At 40.4% G+C, this 20,005-nt stretch overlaps 2 protein-coding genes across 3 annotated transcripts in view; one reads left to right on the forward strand and one right to left on the reverse strand.

The window, feature by feature from the left end:
• Positions 1–3,095: 3,095 nt before the first annotated feature.
• On the forward strand, positions 3,096–6,390 carry LOC118109298 (B-cell receptor-associated protein 29). Of its 2 annotated transcripts, none has more exons than XM_035156311.2 (8): positions 3,096–3,191; positions 3,721–3,819; positions 4,461–4,561; positions 4,683–4,830; positions 4,998–5,133; positions 5,386–5,482; positions 5,659–5,759; positions 5,863–6,390. In XM_035156311.2, exons 2-8 carry the CDS (start codon positions 3,728–3,730, stop codon positions 5,896–5,898), a joined length of 711 nt encoding a protein of 236 aa, XP_035012202.2. In that variant the 5' UTR covers positions 3,096–3,191; positions 3,721–3,727; the 3' UTR covers positions 5,899–6,390. The 2 variants fall into 2 exon arrangements, with proteins under 2 accessions (XP_035012202.2, XP_035012203.2); XM_035156312.2 differs by having other exon boundaries at positions 3,142–3,293.
• The window catches only part of LOC118109297 (solute carrier organic anion transporter family member 1C1), a 17,016-nt gene continuing 2,834 nt past the window's right edge, over positions 5,824–20,005 (reverse strand). Inside the window, exons 2-15 of the mRNA XM_035156310.2 lie at positions 19,029–19,200; positions 15,552–15,693; positions 14,463–14,595; positions 14,180–14,301; positions 13,561–13,707; positions 13,153–13,251; positions 12,014–12,262; positions 11,248–11,412; positions 10,515–10,710; positions 9,837–10,002; positions 9,128–9,312; positions 8,575–8,639; positions 8,364–8,481; positions 5,824–8,011 (exon numbers count right to left, since the gene is read on the reverse strand). Of these exons, the coding sequence (XP_035012201.1) occupies positions 7,786–8,011; positions 8,364–8,481; positions 8,575–8,639; positions 9,128–9,312; positions 9,837–10,002; positions 10,515–10,710; positions 11,248–11,412; positions 12,014–12,262; positions 13,153–13,251; positions 13,561–13,707; positions 14,180–14,301; positions 14,463–14,595; positions 15,552–15,693; positions 19,029–19,124 (2,109 nt within the window). The 5' untranslated portion in view covers positions 19,125–19,200 and the 3' untranslated portion in view covers positions 5,824–7,785. The remainder of the gene's footprint in view (positions 8,012–8,363; positions 8,482–8,574; positions 8,640–9,127; positions 9,313–9,836; positions 10,003–10,514; positions 10,711–11,247; positions 11,413–12,013; positions 12,263–13,152; positions 13,252–13,560; positions 13,708–14,179; positions 14,302–14,462; positions 14,596–15,551; positions 15,694–19,028; positions 19,201–20,005) is intronic.

The raw sequence follows: 20,005 nt of genomic DNA on the forward strand, positions 1-20,005 counted from the left end.
GTGCATGCAGCCAATTGTTTTATCAGGCAGGGACAGTGTCAACCCCTGTGTGTGAGAGGGGAGACAGCAGATCGCTGCCTACCAGCTCTCCTCACAGTGGTGACTACTGTCTGCAGCCAGGCACTCTTGGGTTGTACTGCCACTCATCTCTCCACATGGAGGGATATGAATGGGAGAAACACAATGAAGCTCACTAACACATCCTGGCAGCCTGAGTCTGAAACTACATGGTGAGCATCTGTATTCACTCCAAACACAATAGTCTCTTACGTTTTAAATGGAGTCCATCTTCCTCCAAGTGACCTCATGTCACAATAGAATTACAGAGTGTCCAGTGCTCCTGAAGTACAAGTACTATTGATTTTCTCTGCAGACATTGCTGAGTTTGGATGGACTTAAAAGATATTACAGTTGAATCATCAGTACAAGCGATGAGCACCAGGTGCCTGTGTGTATAACTTTTAAAATTCTGTTGTGAGACCTATATCGAACTGAAGGTTCTGAGGGAAATCCTGCAGGGTGAAGGAATGAAGTATTTACCAGTGTTAACCAGGCAGAGGAGCCGAAAAGAAGGGGAACACGTTAACAGTTGTATTGCTAGTTAGTCTTAATGTGAAGCTGTACTCAATGGGACCAATATATCTAAACCTTGATTTGTCTCGTCAAACCATTGTTGTGTCTTCTCTATCTTTTTACAAAAAAGTCAGAGTTCTCACAGAGACATTATCTACCTTTCTATTGTTATTTGTTATCTAGCTTCTTAACTTAACATTGGGTCCTGTACTGCAATAGAGAAAAGGGAACATAACACAAATATGTGGTGAATTTGAAAAAAATCTCCTTTAACTCTCGGTTTTGTCATCCTGGATGAGAGATGCCAAAATTAAGACAATAAAAGAAAGAGAATAAAACTAAATTAAAACCAGAACAGAAAAAAACGTGCCAAAACCTTTAAAAAAGATAAAGAATAAACCCAGTAGGACATTCAGCAGTTTAAACCAGTTAACTTACTGGGTCAATTTAAAAGAAATTAGATAATGACTCTGGGGCATTTTGTTCCCACATGCAAAAAACAAACAAGGATTTTGAAGAAATATATATATATATGGACTAACACATACATATCGACAACACTCCACCAAGCACACTCTCAACATAATATCACCCCAGCCTGACCATCTGCTCATTGCAGGCCTTTTACCATAATGACTACTCCGTCTCCCGAGTTGTGACCTCTGAGATGGCGAGCCAAAGGAGAGCAATCAAAGCACATTCAGTTCTGCTACAGTCATTTGCCCACTCTCAAAAAGCTATCACAGGGAGCAGCTGTAAACATTTTGCTGCTCAGCACTCATGAGACATGCAGTCAAAGAGGGTAGCAGCTATCAGTCCCCTTCACAGAGGAGGCCTGTGTGAATACACTTTGCAATCTGAATACAGTGGAAAAGGTGAAATACACAAACAGAATAGTCCAGGGAGCTGAATTGGGTCAAAAACCCTCATTATTTAAGAAGACACTGAAGGCTATGCTGAAGAAATCCCAAGTCTCTGTTGTTGATGTGATGTGAACACTCATGTAATGCATTTGTTTGTGAGCAAGCCAACAGCTGTTTGTGTTCACTCTTAAAGACACACAAAGACAAAGAGCGATGTTTTCAAGTCTTTTTTTTTATGAATGAGCTTTTTTTATCTAAACCTAGACTCATTAAAGGTTTAAGTATAATTTACTTGAGTACTGATGTGTCAAATACTTGTCTTTGCAGATCTCAGATGGCCATAAAATTGTGTTTGACAGGCAGGAAACTGAAAATCATATTTGGTGTTCCTCAAGGGTCCATTCTCGGGCCTCTTCTATTCACATCTACATACTCCCTCTTGTTGTGGTTATGGAAAATTACATCTCTTACCACAAATTATGCAAATGACACAAAACTCTGCATAACAGGGTCACCAGGTGATTACAGTCCCCAACTTTTTTAAGTGCATTCAACAAATCCATGCGTGGATATGCCACAGGTAAAAACATTCATCGTTATTAAACTACCTTTGAAACATAGCAAGAACAAATTCAATTTTAGGAAAACTTCACACTGGTCTTTAAATCACAGCCCTGACTTCCTGTGTGTCAAATGATCAAATTTAAAATCTATAAACCACTAAATGGTCTTGGGTCTAAATACATCATTAATCTATTGAACTGTTATGAACATAGACTGTATATAAAAGGTTATGAGGAACAAGCTGGGTCTGCTAAAACTCAGTTCATTTTATATAAGGGCTTAAAACATTGTTGTCTGCTAACTAATTTACTACGTACATAATCCACTTAATCTTAAACTGTTCGTTTTCTTGTTTTTGCTGCTCTTTTAATTGCAATCTAATACAATTTTAATGTGTTTTCATTTCAATTTCGATCTTTTAAATAATTCAATGCCTCTGTAAATCAGTTTGAATCGCCTTGTTTTATTGTCTTTTAATTGTAAATTTAATGTTTTCCTGATGTCCTGTTTTTATGTCTTTGATGAATGATTTTTTCTTGCCTTTGAATCACATCGTCTTGGAGGGTCTGTATAAATAAAGTTTTCTTGTCTATATCTGCTATTTTGCTTCTTTGTATATAAACTCTGAACATAAGGAATATTTGGATTTTGGACCCTCTACTTCCTGCCATTACTGAATGTTATATCATTAGATAACATCGCCACCTTGTGGACATGGGTTCACTTTGCTTTGTGGAGGAAATGCCCAGAAAAGTCAACATATCCTAAGAGATATGGAAAGTGTTAGATCTGCTTGGTTTATTTCAGTGTTAAGCTTGGAGTTAAATTAAAAACATTATATCCTAAATTCTATTAAAAAATTCAGTGAGTGTCTCTTCTCAGAACTATTATTGTACCATGACATGAAATGTGAGAAGGCACCAACAGACACACACAAGAGGGAAGAACTGCTCCAAATGATTAATCATTTAAATCTTGCTGTTCTAAGTTATTAAATAGCATGAAATAAAGCACTTGGTTTGTGTGGACGTTGGGGTCTTTAACAAATCCAAAGGGGCTGACCAATGACAGAGTTTTATTTAGGGCTGCAGGTCCTCTGATGGTCCCCAGCAGCTGTTGTGACTGTGGGGGAGAGCTCATGTGTGCGCATGTCTGGACTTTCCCATTCTTCTGCTCGCTCAACTTTTCCTGGTAAGACAACAACTCTATTCATCGGTCAGAACAGATCGACTCCCTCCTGCTTTTAAACAAAATGAGAACAAAAGCTGCTGAAGAGTCAGGATAGAGTTAGAGGTAAAAGTATAAAAATAGCAAAAGGCTGAGGACGATTGCTGCAGATTTTGAGTTGTGTGAAACAACTGTGTGTGTGCGTGTGCGTGTGTGTGTGTGTGTGTGTGTGTGTGTGTGTGTGTGTGTGTGTGTGTGTGTGTGTGTGTGTGTGTGTGTGTGTGTGTGTGCTCAGAATGTTAATCCACAATGTGAAGCAATTGCATTTATTAGTATAAAGAGTACACAGGAGAATAGGCAAATAGTGAAAAATAATATATATTCACATTGACATTCACTACTACTTGTACAAATTGATTTAATCATTATTGCATATTGGAAAAATAAAGCATGTGTGATAATGGCAGGTTATGTCTGAAAGTGAAATGGTTAACGTTACACCAAGGCTGTTCATATTACACATATTGATAATACAATTTGTGTATATTCTCAGAATAACAATGACTCTGCAGTGGACGGTTGTGGCTCTCTTCCTCTATGGAGAGATAGTCGTCAACCTCTTCCTGTGTATACCCTTCATATCAGCACGGAGGTAACGCAGTTTAATACGCAAACACACAACATCATCTAAAGTCCGTAACAACTCGTGGTCTCAATCAAATTTCTCACATAGCATAAGGGTGTGGGTCACCTCAGGCAAGGATGCAGCACTTCATGACCTCGTATGACCCAGACAAAATGGATGTGAGTCTAAAGTGGCCTAAATATTCCCCAAAAATTGTGGCCCAAATATCCCAAAACAAAAAATTATGGGCCTTTATTTGGCAAACATACTTTGCTTTAGGCAACATGTAATCTAGATGTGAACCTAAAGAGGTCCATGTTGTGAATGGTGAATACGGCTCAAATAGCATAAAACTAATTCGGGCCACCTTTTACACCCTTTGGTTGTCTTGCGGTTTTGCTGTGGTTTGCTTGTGGCCCACATCTGGCAAACAGAAGCGGGCCGCCCATTTGCCATCATGCCACACAGTATGTGGTATGAAAAACAATGTGGCAGTGTGGACCAAATCTGGACCAAAACAATTTTGCTATGTGGAGTTGTAAAATAATAAAACTGAAAGATGCAGTTCCCACAAATCACCAGCAGAGTGAGACAACATCCTTTCTAGACAGATCCACTGATTGTTATGGCAGCTCCACTCACAGTGTCCTTTTGACCTACTTTTTCAGATGGCGTTTGGTTTTCAGCTGGAGAATATGGAACTGGTTATCACCATATTGGAACAGATGCTTCTTTACTATGATCATGGTTCTCATTGTTCTCTTCCTTGGTAAGCAGTCTGCTGTGAGTCAGAGACAATCTGCTGTGGGCGATGACACCGACTAATAATACTAACATGTTGTGTGTCAAGCAGCAGCGGTAATGTTTTCTGTCTCCTGTCTCACCCTCAGATGCCCTCCGTGAGGTGAGGAAGTACTCGGGGCCCGAGCCTGTGCAAGACGCCAACTTGAACCCCAATTTGTACGACCATGTGCTCATGAAGCTGTTCAGAGCCCAGAGGAACCTCTACCTATCTGGCTTCTCTCTCTTCCTCTGGCTGTCAGTGTTATTTCTCTCCATCCATTCAGAAAACAAGAATGAACATCCCTATAACATTCCACACAAATGCCTATTTTCCTACTTACCTTTTCCACTTTACTTCCTGAGGTCCTATGTTTTCATTTCTTCCACTTCCTCTCTTTCCCTGTCCTGCGAACTCATCACAGCATCATGCGCCGGATTGTCACCTTGCTAAACCAGGCTGCTGTCACACTGGAGAGCAGTGCAGGCCTTCAGGCGCAGATGGACAATGCAGTCAAAGCGGCCAAGCAGCACCAGGAGGACAACCTGATGCTCAAACAAGTGAGAAATACAGTTTAACAGACCTTGATGACGTAAAGTTTTACTTTTGTCCTCAAATAGGCACTAACTAGTCTAACATCACGTATCATCCACCAAGGTTGAAGTTTTGTGGGTCATGTCCACTGATTTAATATTCTGTAAGCGGTAGCGCATTCTTGTTTCGATATGGTTTCTACTTTGTATGTACCCTGTTTTCGGCTGTTAAGATAAACCTTTTAAGCTCAGTAATTAGAGAAAATCCTTTGTGCTCAGGCGCTCCAGGAAGAGGAAAACTCCACGTCATCAAAAAACCAGCAACTGCGGCTAGAGGTGGAAGAGCTGGCAGGTCAACTGAAGACTGCAGACGAGGGTGAGTAATCCTTGCTGCCTTCAGACACCATGCTCTGCATTCAGTTACACAAAGCAAAGCAGTGTTGATGCAAAAAATTATTCATAAACAGCATGAACCACTGCGGGTCACATCTTGCATATGCAGCATACTGCTTACAGAGCAATTTATAGACGTGGGACTGTTTGTGCCTGCAGCCGTGCACAAGTCTCACGCTGAGGTAGAAGCCATGAAGAGGCAGTCGAAAGGTCTGGCACACGAGTATGACCGACTACTGACGGAACACCATCAACTCCAGGTAACACTCACTGGTGCACATACATGCAAATACACAGTCACAAAATACTGAAATACAAAAATTGTACAATCTTTTTTTTTATTATCCTTTTTTTGATCCACAGAATCTCCAGAGTGCAGAAGACAAAAAGGATCAGTAACCACAGGAACACAGTCACAGTAGTTGTTTCTCCTCTGTCTTCTCGTTACAACTGTGTGCTACATGCAGTAGCTCACCAACACATCTGTGTTGCACTTTCATTTACCTTCATATCTGAACAGAGGCACATGTTTCAATCGTCAGCATTAAACAAACAAAAGAAAAACACTTGGATTTAATGTATTTTTTTAAAGGCTGAACGTACATGATCACTTTTTGTGTGTTGCTCTACCATCTATTCACTCAACAAATGAAGGGAAAATATCTCTTAATATTTCCTCAGGGTCTTATGCTTATCGGTAATACTAATACTTAATAATAATTAATAACCCCAGACCACCAGTTTACTGTCGTCCTATCAGCACATGAAACATGCTGCGTTATCTCCATGGTATTCATGCTAATGCTAAGTTGCTACTATAGTGTGACATGTATTTCACATTTGTTTGTATGTTTTAAAAGTTTTGATAAATAAAAGCTGGACAAAAGCAGATTTTATTCATATTAAAGTTTAATCATATGATTAACTCTGTCAGTTTGTTGATTGATTTGCATGTTTGTTTGTATGCAAGACAACGCAAAAACTATTGGACAGATTACCAAAGGAGAGGGGGCAGTATAGATAAGGAAAGAATCCATTAAAGTTTGTGTGGTTCTGGATCAGGGGGCAGATCCAGGATTTTTTTTCACTTTCTTTAACAAAGTGAGATATAATAATAATTCATGGATCTTGATGAAAAAAGATTGTTTAAGGAACTGATGTTTACGAGTGTGTGCAAGTTAGTGCAGATCCAAATAAAATCTGGATGCAATGAATTTAAATGTGGTTTCATTCGTAGACTGTTCATGGGCCTTTGCGAAAGGTTTGTGTTTAAATCTCTATCTTCCTTCGAACATATAGTAAAATGTGACTTTTTTTTGTAATTTTTTGTTTCACTGGTATACACTATGTACATTGAAAACAAACAACAAACCTTGACTGTGTGTTCCGCACGGTGATGCAGAGAAAAAGGCCGATACCACACAGACACAACATAAGATTACGTTTTGAAAACAAAATGCAAGAAGCTCCATAATGACGAGGCACACTGGTGGCTACTGTACATATATTATACAATGTGCAGTCAGGTACAGTACATGTGGTTTGTAAATCAACGCTGCAAAAACGAATCCAAGGCTCGACACACACACACACGTGTTCTGAAGCTGTTTATCACAGTCCTCACCAGCAGACATGGCTTCTCCCTCTCATAGAGACAAGTTTGGCTGCCGAAGCCACAAATTGTAATGAAACAGCGATTCTACGGCAGGAATGATTTATTTCACATCTGGACTGATAGCTTGGCCTCAACATATCATCTTTCAGTGGGCAGCTGTTCCTCTGCTGCTTTGATCAGGTTGCTGACCTCAGTCGTTCGCAGGTTCGAACATCGACTCTGTCTCAGTGCAGCCTCACTCACAGTTATTCCAGCAGATGTGCCACAGAAACTGTCTGCAGGCCTGTTTAACGCAGGAAACTCTGCTGAAGTGAAAGTGAAGCCATGAATTCAGGCACCGTAATATGTGTTGAATCTGAGAAATGATTATGTCAAGTTTTATCATAAAAACAAAGACAAACATATTATATAAAGCACAATTACAATAGTTTTTTCTAAAAAAGTTTTCAATTCATGAAAAAACACAAACATAAATGTACACATTCCTGAAGCAGCATGTTTATAAAGTGGCTCTTTGTCAGTAATCTTATGTTTCAACAAATCCCGTACATATACATTCTGTACTTTATTTTGTGTGCTCTGAAATGCTTCCGCAGTGTGTGCTCCTCTGCACACCTGAGGTGCTGCTCCCTGGAGCTGATTCAGAAAAGACCAACAGGTTGTGCTGAGGCTCACAAGCGAGTTTCTCTGTCAGGACTGCAGTCCAAGGCCACAACAAATTGCTCACAGTGCGTGGAGCTGTTCTCCTCTTTCCTCAGGGACTCCATCTCTGCGTTCCCATTGGTCAGGGCGCTTTTCTCCTCCCTCTTAATATGTCTTTTAAAGACTGCAAAACCGAAAATACAAAAGAAGAAGGAGACTGTCCTCAAGCCCAGAACCAGGCCCAGGTACACTATCCTGCCAAAACACATGAATGACTGTTAGGGTGGTTACGAATCACTTGCAATTAGTTTTAATGAGAGAAATTATATCCAAGCTGGTTTAACAGTGTTTCTCTTCAATCTAATTTAACTTAACTTTTATATGGAAAAAAACAAGGTAAACAAATTATCATTTTTCAAAAAACATGAACTCCAGTCTCGAACTCACATGACCTTCCCTCTGGCACCACTCTAGTGCTGAACTTATGTTTTGTTCTATATCTTTTATAAATATCTGAGAAGAGCAAAGTCGTTCCTCTATGTTTTATTTTGTTAATGAGCTCACAGTACTGCCAGTGCAGTTATATTTTACTGTGAGTTTTATTTACCTGTAAGCTGCAGTGTTATATATTCTACATGCTCCTCTTCCTCCACACAGCTTGTATCCCCATTTGAGGCATGTTGTGTCGATTACTGCTCCAAAGTATATAGGGGCAGGTATTCCAGCTGTTGTACAATTTAAAATAACTTGTTACTTCAAATACAGGGTACAAAAATCCAGTAATACTTCCTCACGACAAAATAGAGAAAGGTTCTCACCGAGTGTGCGAGTGGCCAGTGTGTGGATCCCAAGTGCAAGTGATTTCAGCTCCGGTTTAATGAACCTACAGAAACAAAACAGAGGCGTTAAGGAAGACTTAACTCTTCATCCTGACAACAGACAATTGTTAAAATTGTTATTGTAAGACTTAAAACAGTATGTGTGAGCATTATATTGATAATTTGCTTTAAGACACAAAATCCTAAATCTTAAACATCTGAATTTGATATGACTCAAAAAACATGTCTAATTTCTTAAATGTCTGTCGTAGCATACAAATTCTAAGACTGGTATGAAATGTCCATATATTAAAAAGAAATCACAAACATTGTCCTGTATTTAATATGACAGTATTACATAGATTTTCTAACAGCATCCCTGTATCTCCATCAATGACACTGTATCATAAAGAGGTGAACATAATTTCCTGATAACAGCAGGGAGTGAAATCTGTCCAGGAATGAGAAGATGATGCACTGGTTCAAAACACAGACTGCATGTGAGGATAATGAAGCGATTCGTTTTAGCAGGTAAGAGGAGTTGTGGAGAGACCTGATGAGCAGCACATAGCCTGGTGTTCCCCCGAGAGAGATGATGAACGAGCTGAGGACGGACAGAGCCAGGAAGTATGGGAAGATCTTTTCACAGCTGTCCCCGCGCGGACACTGGCCCAGGCTGACCGTCAGATTTCCGGGCTGGGTGTTAGCCGCAGCCACACACCTGCAATTGTCAAAAACCTAAAACAGAGAAGAAAAATAATTTGATATCAGTGATAGATGAGCAGGAAACACTTTACGTAAATGTGCTGCTGTTTAGACATGAGTAGCAACAAAAACAGCAGCAGAAACAGCAGCAATCTAAATATGTGTGTTTTCCAGTAATGAAACAAAGCTACAAGCACTCAGTAAAGCACACACCTCCGCTGGGGGCCAACAACTTCAATCAAGCTGCACCAAATTCCCCGAACTCATAGAAATCAGTTCATTAGTTATTCCCTTGGGAAAATGGTGAATAATGGAAACATTGAAAAATGCCCTGTCTTACAGTGTTAAAGGAAGTGATCATGGATCCACCCCCAGATCCAGATCTGCACCAACATTTAAAGGGTTCTTCCCTGACCAATACGTGGAAATCTGTTCAGTTGCTGTTGTGTAATCTTGCTTACAAACAAACAAACAAACAAACGGACGGGGAAGAAAACATAACCTCCCTGGCGTAGGTTGCAATAGATGTGTAATGATGACAGTGTTGTGTGTCTGACCGTGTTTCTCCCAGATCCAGAAGACGATGTGCACCCAGCCAAGCACGGGGACATGTAGGTGATCCCGTTCTCTCCACACACCGGGTCCCACTCCCTTCCGGAGCACAAGCAATCCGAATTACAGTCGGAGAAGAGAGAGCGCTCCTGATGAGGCAAACCTTCCACCCTGCATGTGGCGACGTGAAAAGATAATACATGTATTATTGACTGCACTAATGAAAAATACATCACATAAGCCCAATAGGGCCAAGGCATCTTTACTGTTCATGGGAAATGAGACACAGAACGGAGACTCAACAACGCAATACAAAAGGCAGTGGTAGGATGTAATAAAGTACATTTACTTCATTACTGTACCTGAGTACATCATGTATCTTTAAATTGACTTCCAAGTACTTTGCATCTTTACTCCTTTACATGTATCAGCAAATATCTGTACTTTCTTCAATCTCCACTACATTTTAACAATGCATCGTGTTACATGTTCACATTGTTTTTTATATTTTTATAAGTAATCAATAACGAGAGGAGTATCGGCCCATTGATCCAATCAGAGCAGGCAGGGGCCGTTAGACCCCGCCTCCTTCAGTGAGAGCAAAGCGCAACTGCAGCAGCATCGCTAACTCAGGATTTATAAGAGGCCTATATGAAATGACAGTCATATATCACATCACATACCCAGTGTATGAAACAGTGATCCCTGCCACTTTAGAGTTATCACAGCCCATGGCGAAGAAAAAGAGTGACAGGAAGTAGCCCAGCAGTGAAGTCCCGAAGGCAAATTTAGCTGCTCCCATGATACCCAGCTTGTACTTCTTCATGACGACCCCTCCAGAGAACATCCCGAGGGCCACAGCCGGGATGTTGATCATGCCTGAACCAGACGGCAGAACACAATGCTTTCTTAAAAGGACTCAGGGGTCAGGAAAGACCTCTCTCACATTGAGCCGCCAGCCAAAAAGGATCAAAGTCGGAATGCTCATTCATTTTAATGTAGTCTCGTTCATGTTTCATGTAAAACTAAATGATGGTGTGAAGATGAAATTATTTTTTGGGCAAGGGGGGAACTGGCGTCAGCTGAAATCTGATTAGCCCCTGAAATGCACATTAATCTGACAAACAATATATTTGACAATTTGTCAATATTTAAAAACAAATTTTATAAGTAAACAATTTGCTAGAACAAGGAATAATTTTCAAAATACATTAAAAGTTATAGAGCTAACAGTAAACAAGGAATAACTTAAATGCGGAGGTTACTGAATCAGGAATTGTGCGTGGATGTTAGACATGTAATGGCCCCTCTGGGTAAATCCTGATTTGAATTGTTTTAACTGCTAAAACAAAAAATTAACATATGAACATCATGAAACAAGGGAAACATTATGAATTATCAGAATAGTCTGCTTACCCATGAGGAAATTGGCTTTGGATGCCGACTGGCCGTAGTGTTGCTCAATGTACTTGGTTTTGTAGGTGACCATCCCGATGAGAGAGTTGAACTGAATGATGGTCACGCATAAGTAGATGATGTACACAGGATTTCCGAGGAGACTCTTCAATGCTGGAAGAAAGTCTATGAAAAGAGAGAGAGATGTAACAAATGTCTCCAGTCGGACTCAAACTGGAGCCTTGTGGTTCACAATGGGCGTCTAAACCACTGATCGACCAGGGCACCAGTTGTTTAGGGGTTAAGACATACATGTTCTCGAAATGTATAGATTGTAATCACCAGCATGTGGCATTCAAAGGTAGACCCACAAATGTGTTCAAAGTGTATAATGGTAAAACCTGCAGAGGAAGTTGTTTTTAGACTTGAAGGCAACATTTTAAATCACAAGAGGAAATAAAGTTTTAAAAAATCCCGTTCTTATAGAGATAGATATATGAAAATAGAGCTTTTATCAGACACAAACTCAGCAGGATATTGTCCATGTCAGATGCTTTCAGGACAACAGCAAAATCTGCAGAACATTGAGGGCTGGCGCCTGGGCAGAGAATACATGAAGCGGGACATAACGTTAAAATTTCGCAAAGGAGATCACGTCTTTTTGTTTACAGAACATCAACACAGGCGTCTTCTTATGTCTCTTGAGAAATTGGTCACACAGATTCAATCAACTGAACACATCGCAATGCCAATACTCGATATTCACTGCAATCATTGTTTTCTATACCTTTGGCCATCTGATGTAAATTAGCCGGCTCCTCGGGTCTGAACTTGTGCTCCATGGTCGGGGAACCTTTGATGAACCGGGTTTGCTCTGGAGTGCAGCTGGTATCGTGTTTATCCACGGGGATCGGCAGCGACTTGGCCAGGAACCAGAAAGGAACAGCGGACATGAGAGTGATGGTGCCGGTGATGAGGTAGCCCAGCCACCATGCCCCCACCCAGCGGGCATCAGCGGGCGTGATAGTCACAGTCTCTGCCAAGAGAAGAGAAGTGATATGAACGTCATCACCAATGAGTAATTTTCATTAATTTGCTTCACGGAGGAATTTAATATAGATGCATATTTCTTTTAACTATATTTAAATATAGGTAATAATAGGTTAAGCAAGGCAAGTTTATTTATCTAATACAGTTTATTTACAGACTTGATTCAAAATGCTTTACATAGACGTCAACCTTTGGGCTTTGGTAAATGTTCAAACGCAACGCGAGGAGACCACAGAAAAGTTTACAACAGCTTCAAAGTGTTTTCTTCCCAGTCAGATTATACTGTAAGAATGAGACTAGACCCATCTGGCTAACAGTGGGGCCATCACGTGTCTCTAACTTCGCAACCTGTCCGGTCAGGAACAGGAAGGTAGACTTCAGGTGGCTCCCTCATGCCTCTCCCGCATTATTATGGAGCTAGCAGATGCTGCAGACGGGGCAGGGTTGTAGCACATGCTACCTGTGGCAATCCCAGTCCCAGGCAAAGGGATTACGACCGTGTACTGACATTGCCAGTGGAGCCTACAGCTATATTTGGCCCAGAAGCAGTAAAGTAATTGCAACAGGCACAGGAATTAGCAAAGTGTCACATATCAGCTTGTCGGATGCACACTAAAGAGTTACTCCATACATATGGAATATGTAACGGAGTGGAGAGATAGTCTCTTCACTCAGAGAACCAAGGTTACAACGTAATCGAGCATTGTGTCTCACACAGCTGTAAAACTGTCACGTACAACAACCACTTACCAAATCCTGCTCTCCACAGTGGAGTGTTGGTGTAGTTTGTTATTGTGAACAAATGATAATCCACAATAAATCCATACCAAGTTCAAGCTCAGTCAGTCAGTTTATTAATGATATAATGTTACTCACCCATGTCCACATAACCAATGTCGACGTAGATCTTGGCACAAAGCGACCCCAGCAGGTAGCCAAACACGGGACCAATTATTGATATTGTTTGGACACAACCTGTAATACACGACAAAGATATTTATCCGTTATCACTTTCTACTGTAACACATTCGATTATGTGGTACAGTCAATTAATAATCATAATGACATTCAATTTGTCTAATGAGCATTTTTGATCTGATAAAATACAGTATGAACATTAGACATGACCATGACAGAATATTCTGGTAATTTATTTCTGTAAATAACAACAAAAAAACCAGTTGGCTGAAAATAAGATATATTGTTAATGAAGTTAATGATTTAAAAAATGTCTTAATTTGAATGGCATCGGTGTAAACATAAACAGAGAATAAGGTGCGCTACCAATATAGAGGGCAGCATTCTCAGACTGTGCATAATCATCAATGTAGGAGATTCCCAAAGGCTGTACTGGAGTCTCTCCGATCCCACGCAGGACATTTCCCAAAAACACGTAGATCCACATCGAAACACTGGACTCACGCACACATCCTACAGTTCAAAATTAGACAGAAAAAAAAACGAGATGAGTTGAGTGGACTTAGAATTGTAAGTCTCAGAAAGTGACAGAACGTTCCTCTTTGACTTGTGCCAAAAATATCATTATGATGCCGACCACAGACTGTGTATAATGTCGAATGACACGTCTCCACGTCTCGATCATGTCTCATCACCCCATTTATCAAATAACTAAATAAAACCAAACTTATTGGATAAATTACTTGATCATCCTACCTAAGTACTAAACTACCTAAAGTGATAGAAACCATTTTGTTTTTTCATGTATACTTTCACTTTTTAGTTTTGTTCATGGAGGTTTATGACCTATTCTGTAGCCAGCCACCAGGGTATGATGAAGATTTTGGCTTCACTTTTGGAGAGCCATCATGTCGTCCATCTTTATATACAGTCTCTGACGCAGACCAATCTCCTGACTGAGCACAGTAAGAACAACTTATCTTACCTTTAGAGGGCAGTATGGAGGGTCTGTCACCTGCCCTGATGGACTCAGGTGAGCTCACTGGACATGGAGAGAGGCTATTGGTTGAATTCCCTGAAGATCTAACGGACGTTTCAATCTTATAGCTGCGTACAAAATACCAATGTGACTGTTAAACAAGGGGAGGGAGAAAGCGTCAGGTATCGTTAGATACTCTGTGAACACATGCATCAGAGATTACATGTTCTAAATAATACATACTGCATTGGGTTGACAGTGTTAAATACAGATATGACAGTTTTCCTACCGGCCAATGATGAAATGCGGCATGGCGATCAAGAAGGTGCCGAAAGACATCAAGATGCACCCGATTGCTATGATCTTGGGTCGGTGGAGTTTGGCGCCGAAATAGCTCACAAAGGCAATCACCAGCAAATTCCCTAGAGGGTGGAGATGATCAGAGGATGTGTCAAAGGCATTAAACATGAGACCCACTTGAGAGAAGATCCTAATTATAGTATGCTATCAAAGCTGTATACAGTTTATACTTGCATGAAAAAGTTTCTTCAGATATGATAACATAAAATGAATCCTTTTTTATTTATTCATCTAAATGATGTGTGCTGGTGAACTCCTGTAAGCACTGTTTCTGATATACCGTATATGGAGGGATTTGACTGTCAGATGTTGGCTATTGTGATTTTCTGATCCGTATGCCACACAGTATGATCCCCACCTTCAAGTGCTGCTCCAACAGGGAGAGCTAGTCTTTACATTCAGACGACAGCACACATACACCTTGTTGACAGAGGATGTGTTGGGAAACAGGACACAGCGTTTTCATGTATTTGTCCTATTTCTTGACACTGGTCTGTTTTTGTCTTTCAATTCAAAAACCTTGACAAACACTCTGTGTTTTGCTCTGTTTGTTCATTTGGAAGGATTATATTGACTGGACAAAGCAAGGTTCTTTAATATTTGAGTATGTGTCTGCAAGTCCCGCACAGTATGTCGGTCACTGCGAACTGGGTGTTCACAACATGTAGAGGACAGATGTGCCTCATCTGTAAATTGTCATTTATAGCTCTATAGGTTGTGTAAAGCCAGTGTAAATATTTAATAAATCTGCACACATTTACTATGATCTATTTTTCATTCCATATTCCTCTCCAAGCCTACGCACACAGTCAAACGATGTTTCACTCATTAAGAGTCAATTTGTTATTATGCGACCGGTGACTATGCAAAGCTCAATGGGGGGGGGGGGTTGCATATATGAGGTAGTGTCAAACCGGCTGACATGCTGCGGACATATTATCAATCAACTCTCATTAGCCTCTAAATGATTCAAGATGCAAAGTCCATGGATAGCCAGGTGTAATAGAGACAAACTCACCTACTTCGAAGCTCCCGTCTATGATGCCGATCAGATAACTGGAGATGTCAAATCGCCTCTCTAGTTGTGTAATTGTGCTCTTCATATAGCTGCCAGATAAAGCCTTGGCAAAGTAGGCGAAGGACAGGGCTGCCAGGAACATCTACACACACACAGACAGAAGACGGAACACAGTGTGAAACAAAACCATCCTGAATAATCTCTCCTCGCCATTCACATTCAAAACATATCATATTTTTCATTACTTTTTGGGGATTTTTATAACTCATGGTCAATTAAGTCGGCTGGCAGAAAGGAAACATGAGTAGTCTGAAAATATGTTTTTAGCCAATACAACAAATCTATGTTCCCACAAAGTGCATTCATTTAGCGATAGGCACTATCTTGTGGTTTGGTGAATGCAAATGAGTGTGTATATGTATGATGCAAATTTGCAGTGCAGATCCAGCTTTGTAGTGGCCATATTTAGCTTCCTCCTATTTGTGCTCAGCCACCTGTGGCCACTGACTGTCACCAACAAAGGGAGGATTAGAGAAGCCAATCCCATAGGACACAGACACATCCAGTGCACTGTGAGCTGACAGAGCCAACGACAGGCTGCGGGATTGGATACAGGTGAGAGGTAAACACAGCCCGCACTCTCAGAGATCAGGAAGCTTCTGCACGCCACGTAAGAACGCTCCTGTTTTTCATTTTCCACCAACAGAATTTGTTCTAATCTCATATGAAAGCTACATTGAATTCAGATACACCTTATATGACAAGATAAGTTTGTAATAACCCACTTCAAAACTAGAAATACTGCACTGCTGTTGTGCACCTCCGCCGACAGGTGCAATTTCAGTCTACCTACATTTGTTTCCAATTCATATGAGGACAATGTAACCTTTGACCTTTGACCACTGGAAGCTGATCAATTAATCTTTGAGTCCAAGTGAAAACTGGTCATAATATTCCATATATAAGAAATTCCCTAAAAGCAGACTTGAGATGTGATCCTCAAGAGGCCAAAAATATGTTTTGTGTGGCCTTGACCTTTGACCTTTGCCCACATAAAAGTATTCAGTAAATCCATTAGCATAAACGAACATTTGTGCCAAATTTGAAAGGAATTGGCATTAAAAACTTAAACAACAAAAATAAGTGCATTGCTTAAGTTAACCACTTGATCCATTTGTAATTGGCACATTAGTACATTTGAATGCTTTAAGCGGGCTCAGTAAACAATGAACGCGATGTCTTTTTTGGTCCAGAGGGTGGATACGTGGCTACAGCCTCTGTCAATCACTGCAAATAAATGAGAAAATTGCATGGAGTTAAGAGGCAGCGGGGGAGCTATGGCAACCATCAAGCTGCTCCACACCTCTTAAGGTAAGTGCAGGCTTTGTTTTAATGTCAAGTGTATAATTATGTTTCCACACCACCCAGTATATACGGATGTAATGCTGCTGCAGGAATGCAGGGGCACGACGGTTTTCCTATGACTGCATTAACTGGGCCTGTCATGGTTAGTGCTTATTCTCTGTGTGACACGATTTGTATTTTTTAATTTTAATAATTTCTGAGAGAATTTTGACTCTGATTAGAGGGTACTTAGCAATTAACTCTTTAAAAGCCCTTGTTAGTTTTATTGGTTGATATCAAAGGGATAATCAAGAGCATAGTGGTGCGAGCGTGTGCGGCTCCGGAGGATAACAGAGGACAATTAGACTAAAAACATGGTGAAAACGAAGCCGCTTCGAGTTGGATATTTTATGTCTGACGATCTAAAACATTTTGATACATACAGGAGTAAATTTTCAGCGTGTTTGGTGTGAACGCACCATAATAGGATTATACTTTTAAATCTGAACTTGAGAAATAAACCAGCAAGAGTTTAAAATAGCTTGCTACTTTGTGGCAACAGCAATTTGACAGCTACCTGTACCTAACAATATTTGCATGAAAGGTAAAATACATCGACTTTGGGCTGAAGAGACATGCAGCAGCAGCAGCAGCAGCAAAAGACAGAGTCAGTTTCTCGAGATAAACAAATGAATGTTTCAAGTGAGGTTCACGGTGGGATTACCACACAGAAGGAATAAAAACACAGGAGGACAAAACGGCAGCGTGACTGAAATTCCTCATTGTTGTTGCTTGTAGCTGAAGCATTTCACTAAGCAGCTTTTTAATTATTGTCCAACGTGCTTCTTAATCCAAGTAAGTGGTACAGACCCTCTGTTCTGCCCTGAAGCACAAACTATGTCTAAGGAATTTTTCACAGCCACTTAATACACAGTCCAAAGGGCAGAGGGAACTGCTGCACTCAACACCTTAGAAGATCAACTGATGTTGATGTTGCAGCTACACAAAAACAAAAGTTGGTAACCTGCCTCCACTTCTACGGCAGTTCCATCCCCCAATCGCTGCAGACTCTGGCTCCAAATACGCAAGATGCCGGCATTCGTATCTGGGATATTTCAGCTTCACTTCTGGATAATAGAAGGAAGTGGAGATGCTTCGTCCATGCGTCAATATTGTGTTCGAATTATGTTTGGTATTTAGATATTTGGGCTTTAATTTGACTTTTTTCTTGTTAGTTAATGTTAACCTGAGTTCATTTAGTCCACTTTGCGTATAATTAGGCTGATCAACCTGTATGTATGTGACCCCTTTTGTTCTGTAAGTGTTATCCCATAAGTTCATTGCTTGTTTCTGTTTAAAGTTTTTTTCAAATTTTCTGTGTAAATAAAGCACTTATTTTCAAAATCTAACGACTCGTCATTCCTTCCTGTTCAGTCCCTCACATTGGCCTGGTAGAAACATGCAGCACACTCTGCTGAAACTCTCATCAGGAGTTCAAACATTCATGGATTCACATCACAATACACAGACGATACCTAAGTGATTTTATCTAGCTCATTGTCTGTAGATAATCTGCTTTTCTAAATGACCGGGCTAAACAAAGTGTAGGAGGCACCTGCTGAACAACGGCTTCAACATATCCCCACTATATATTCTACAGGAAACACATATTGAAACCAACACATGCAGTCTGTCTCAGTTTCTTATGCCCATGTGATTCCAGTCATATTGGTTTGTCTTCTCTTGGCCGGTCAGATGTCTGTGAAAATGACAGACATGTGGGTCCTCTCTCCCTTTAGGCTGAAATACATAGTTTATATGAGCATTCTCTGGTATGCACTGTCCCCATTGGCCTGTGTACGTCTATTATTGTAGTTTTTCCCCTGCAATTCCAAAACTGGGTGTTTTGGTGGTCACAACATTTTTAAGAAATGTTGGCATTTTGACTGTCTTCTCAACAGACTGGGGAAATAAAGGAGTTTAGAATAAACGAAACTCCACAAATAACTCAAGTGGTGCATCTCGGTTTACTTAGGTCACAAAATCGGAACATGCCTCACTTTATTTTACATGGTTTGGCTAAAGGTTCAGGGGTCGTCAGTGAGGATCTAATTTCTCCTCAAAGTACAATACCTTCAGATCGGGATGGCAGGAGTTCTTCACTGCAGAGGAGATCTGGTTGTTGTCTAACTTCCAGCTGCCTGTGGCTGAGTTGTCCTTCTTCTTCATCTCAGCCTCCTGTTGTGCGTTGCCTGAGCTGCGGCTTTTTCTGCAGACTGTTTACTTTGGCTGTCCTCACTCACACCTATAGGAAGGAATTCAGATGTAGATCAGCAGATTCATCAGCGGATTCATCCGGCACATGTTCTAGGAATAAGATGTTCCATGGACTGAATGGAAAGTATTTATATGTTTATTGTTTCCTTTGTTTCGTGTAAGCATGAACAAAGAGATTTCTTGAATTACAGTCGGTTGTAATTTCCCCTGGATAATCTGCTCCCTTTCACCCTGGCAATAAGTGGGTCAAGACCATGAATGAGTCACAAATCTCATGTGATTCAAGCAGAGGAAACACGAATGACAAAGAGGATATAAATATCATGTATGTTAGAACGTATATGTGTACAGTTCAAGGGCAAAGAGAACAGAAGTATTTTAAATGGTCATACAATTGCAAATGTTGATTCTGCGATGTAAAAAATGCACAGCATGTCATGACATAGTCGGTATATACAGACTCTTGATTGTATTCACACACATGAAGGTCAGGTATGCTCACATTAACAACACACAGTGCACTCAAGAAGGTGAATAAAACCAAGACTTCTGAGTCTGCAGGGAAACTCAGTAAATACATGAGCCACTTCATACTGGACAGGAAACTGAAACTAATCTGTTAGAATCCAAGTGACAAAGATAGACAGGAAGGAAAAAGAGAACTTTCATTACATTGTGAGAATAACCTGTTCAGTGGCAATGATTACACTTAGAGGTTTTTTTAATAAAAGGCAAAGGTTAACATTGAGAGGATTCATAGCACTCAAGCACATAGTGGAGAAAAATGTTCAGTAATAACACAATGAGGATTAGGTGTAATCATTGAGCTGAAA

This window comes from Hippoglossus stenolepis, chromosome 5 (genome assembly GCF_022539355.2).
Source record: "Hippoglossus stenolepis isolate QCI-W04-F060 chromosome 5, HSTE1.2, whole genome shotgun sequence".
Lineage (NCBI taxonomy): Eukaryota > Metazoa > Chordata > Actinopteri > Pleuronectiformes > Pleuronectidae > Hippoglossus > Hippoglossus stenolepis.

What these genes read in the sequence shown, in the direction of transcription:
- LOC118109298 (XM_035156311.2), top strand. Translation starts at nt 3,728, where the DNA reads ATGACTCTGCAGTGGACGGTTGTGGCTCTCTTCCTCTATGGAGAGATA. An exon ending in CCCTTCATATCAGCACGGAG is followed by an intron (nt 3,820 to 4,460) that starts GTAACGCAGTTT and finishes CTACTTTTTCAG; the next exon opens with ATGGCGTTTGGTTTTCAGCT. An exon ending in ACTGAAGACTGCAGACGAGG is followed by an intron (nt 5,483 to 5,658) that starts GTGAGTAATCCT and finishes TTGTGCCTGCAG; the next exon opens with CCGTGCACAAGTCTCACGCT.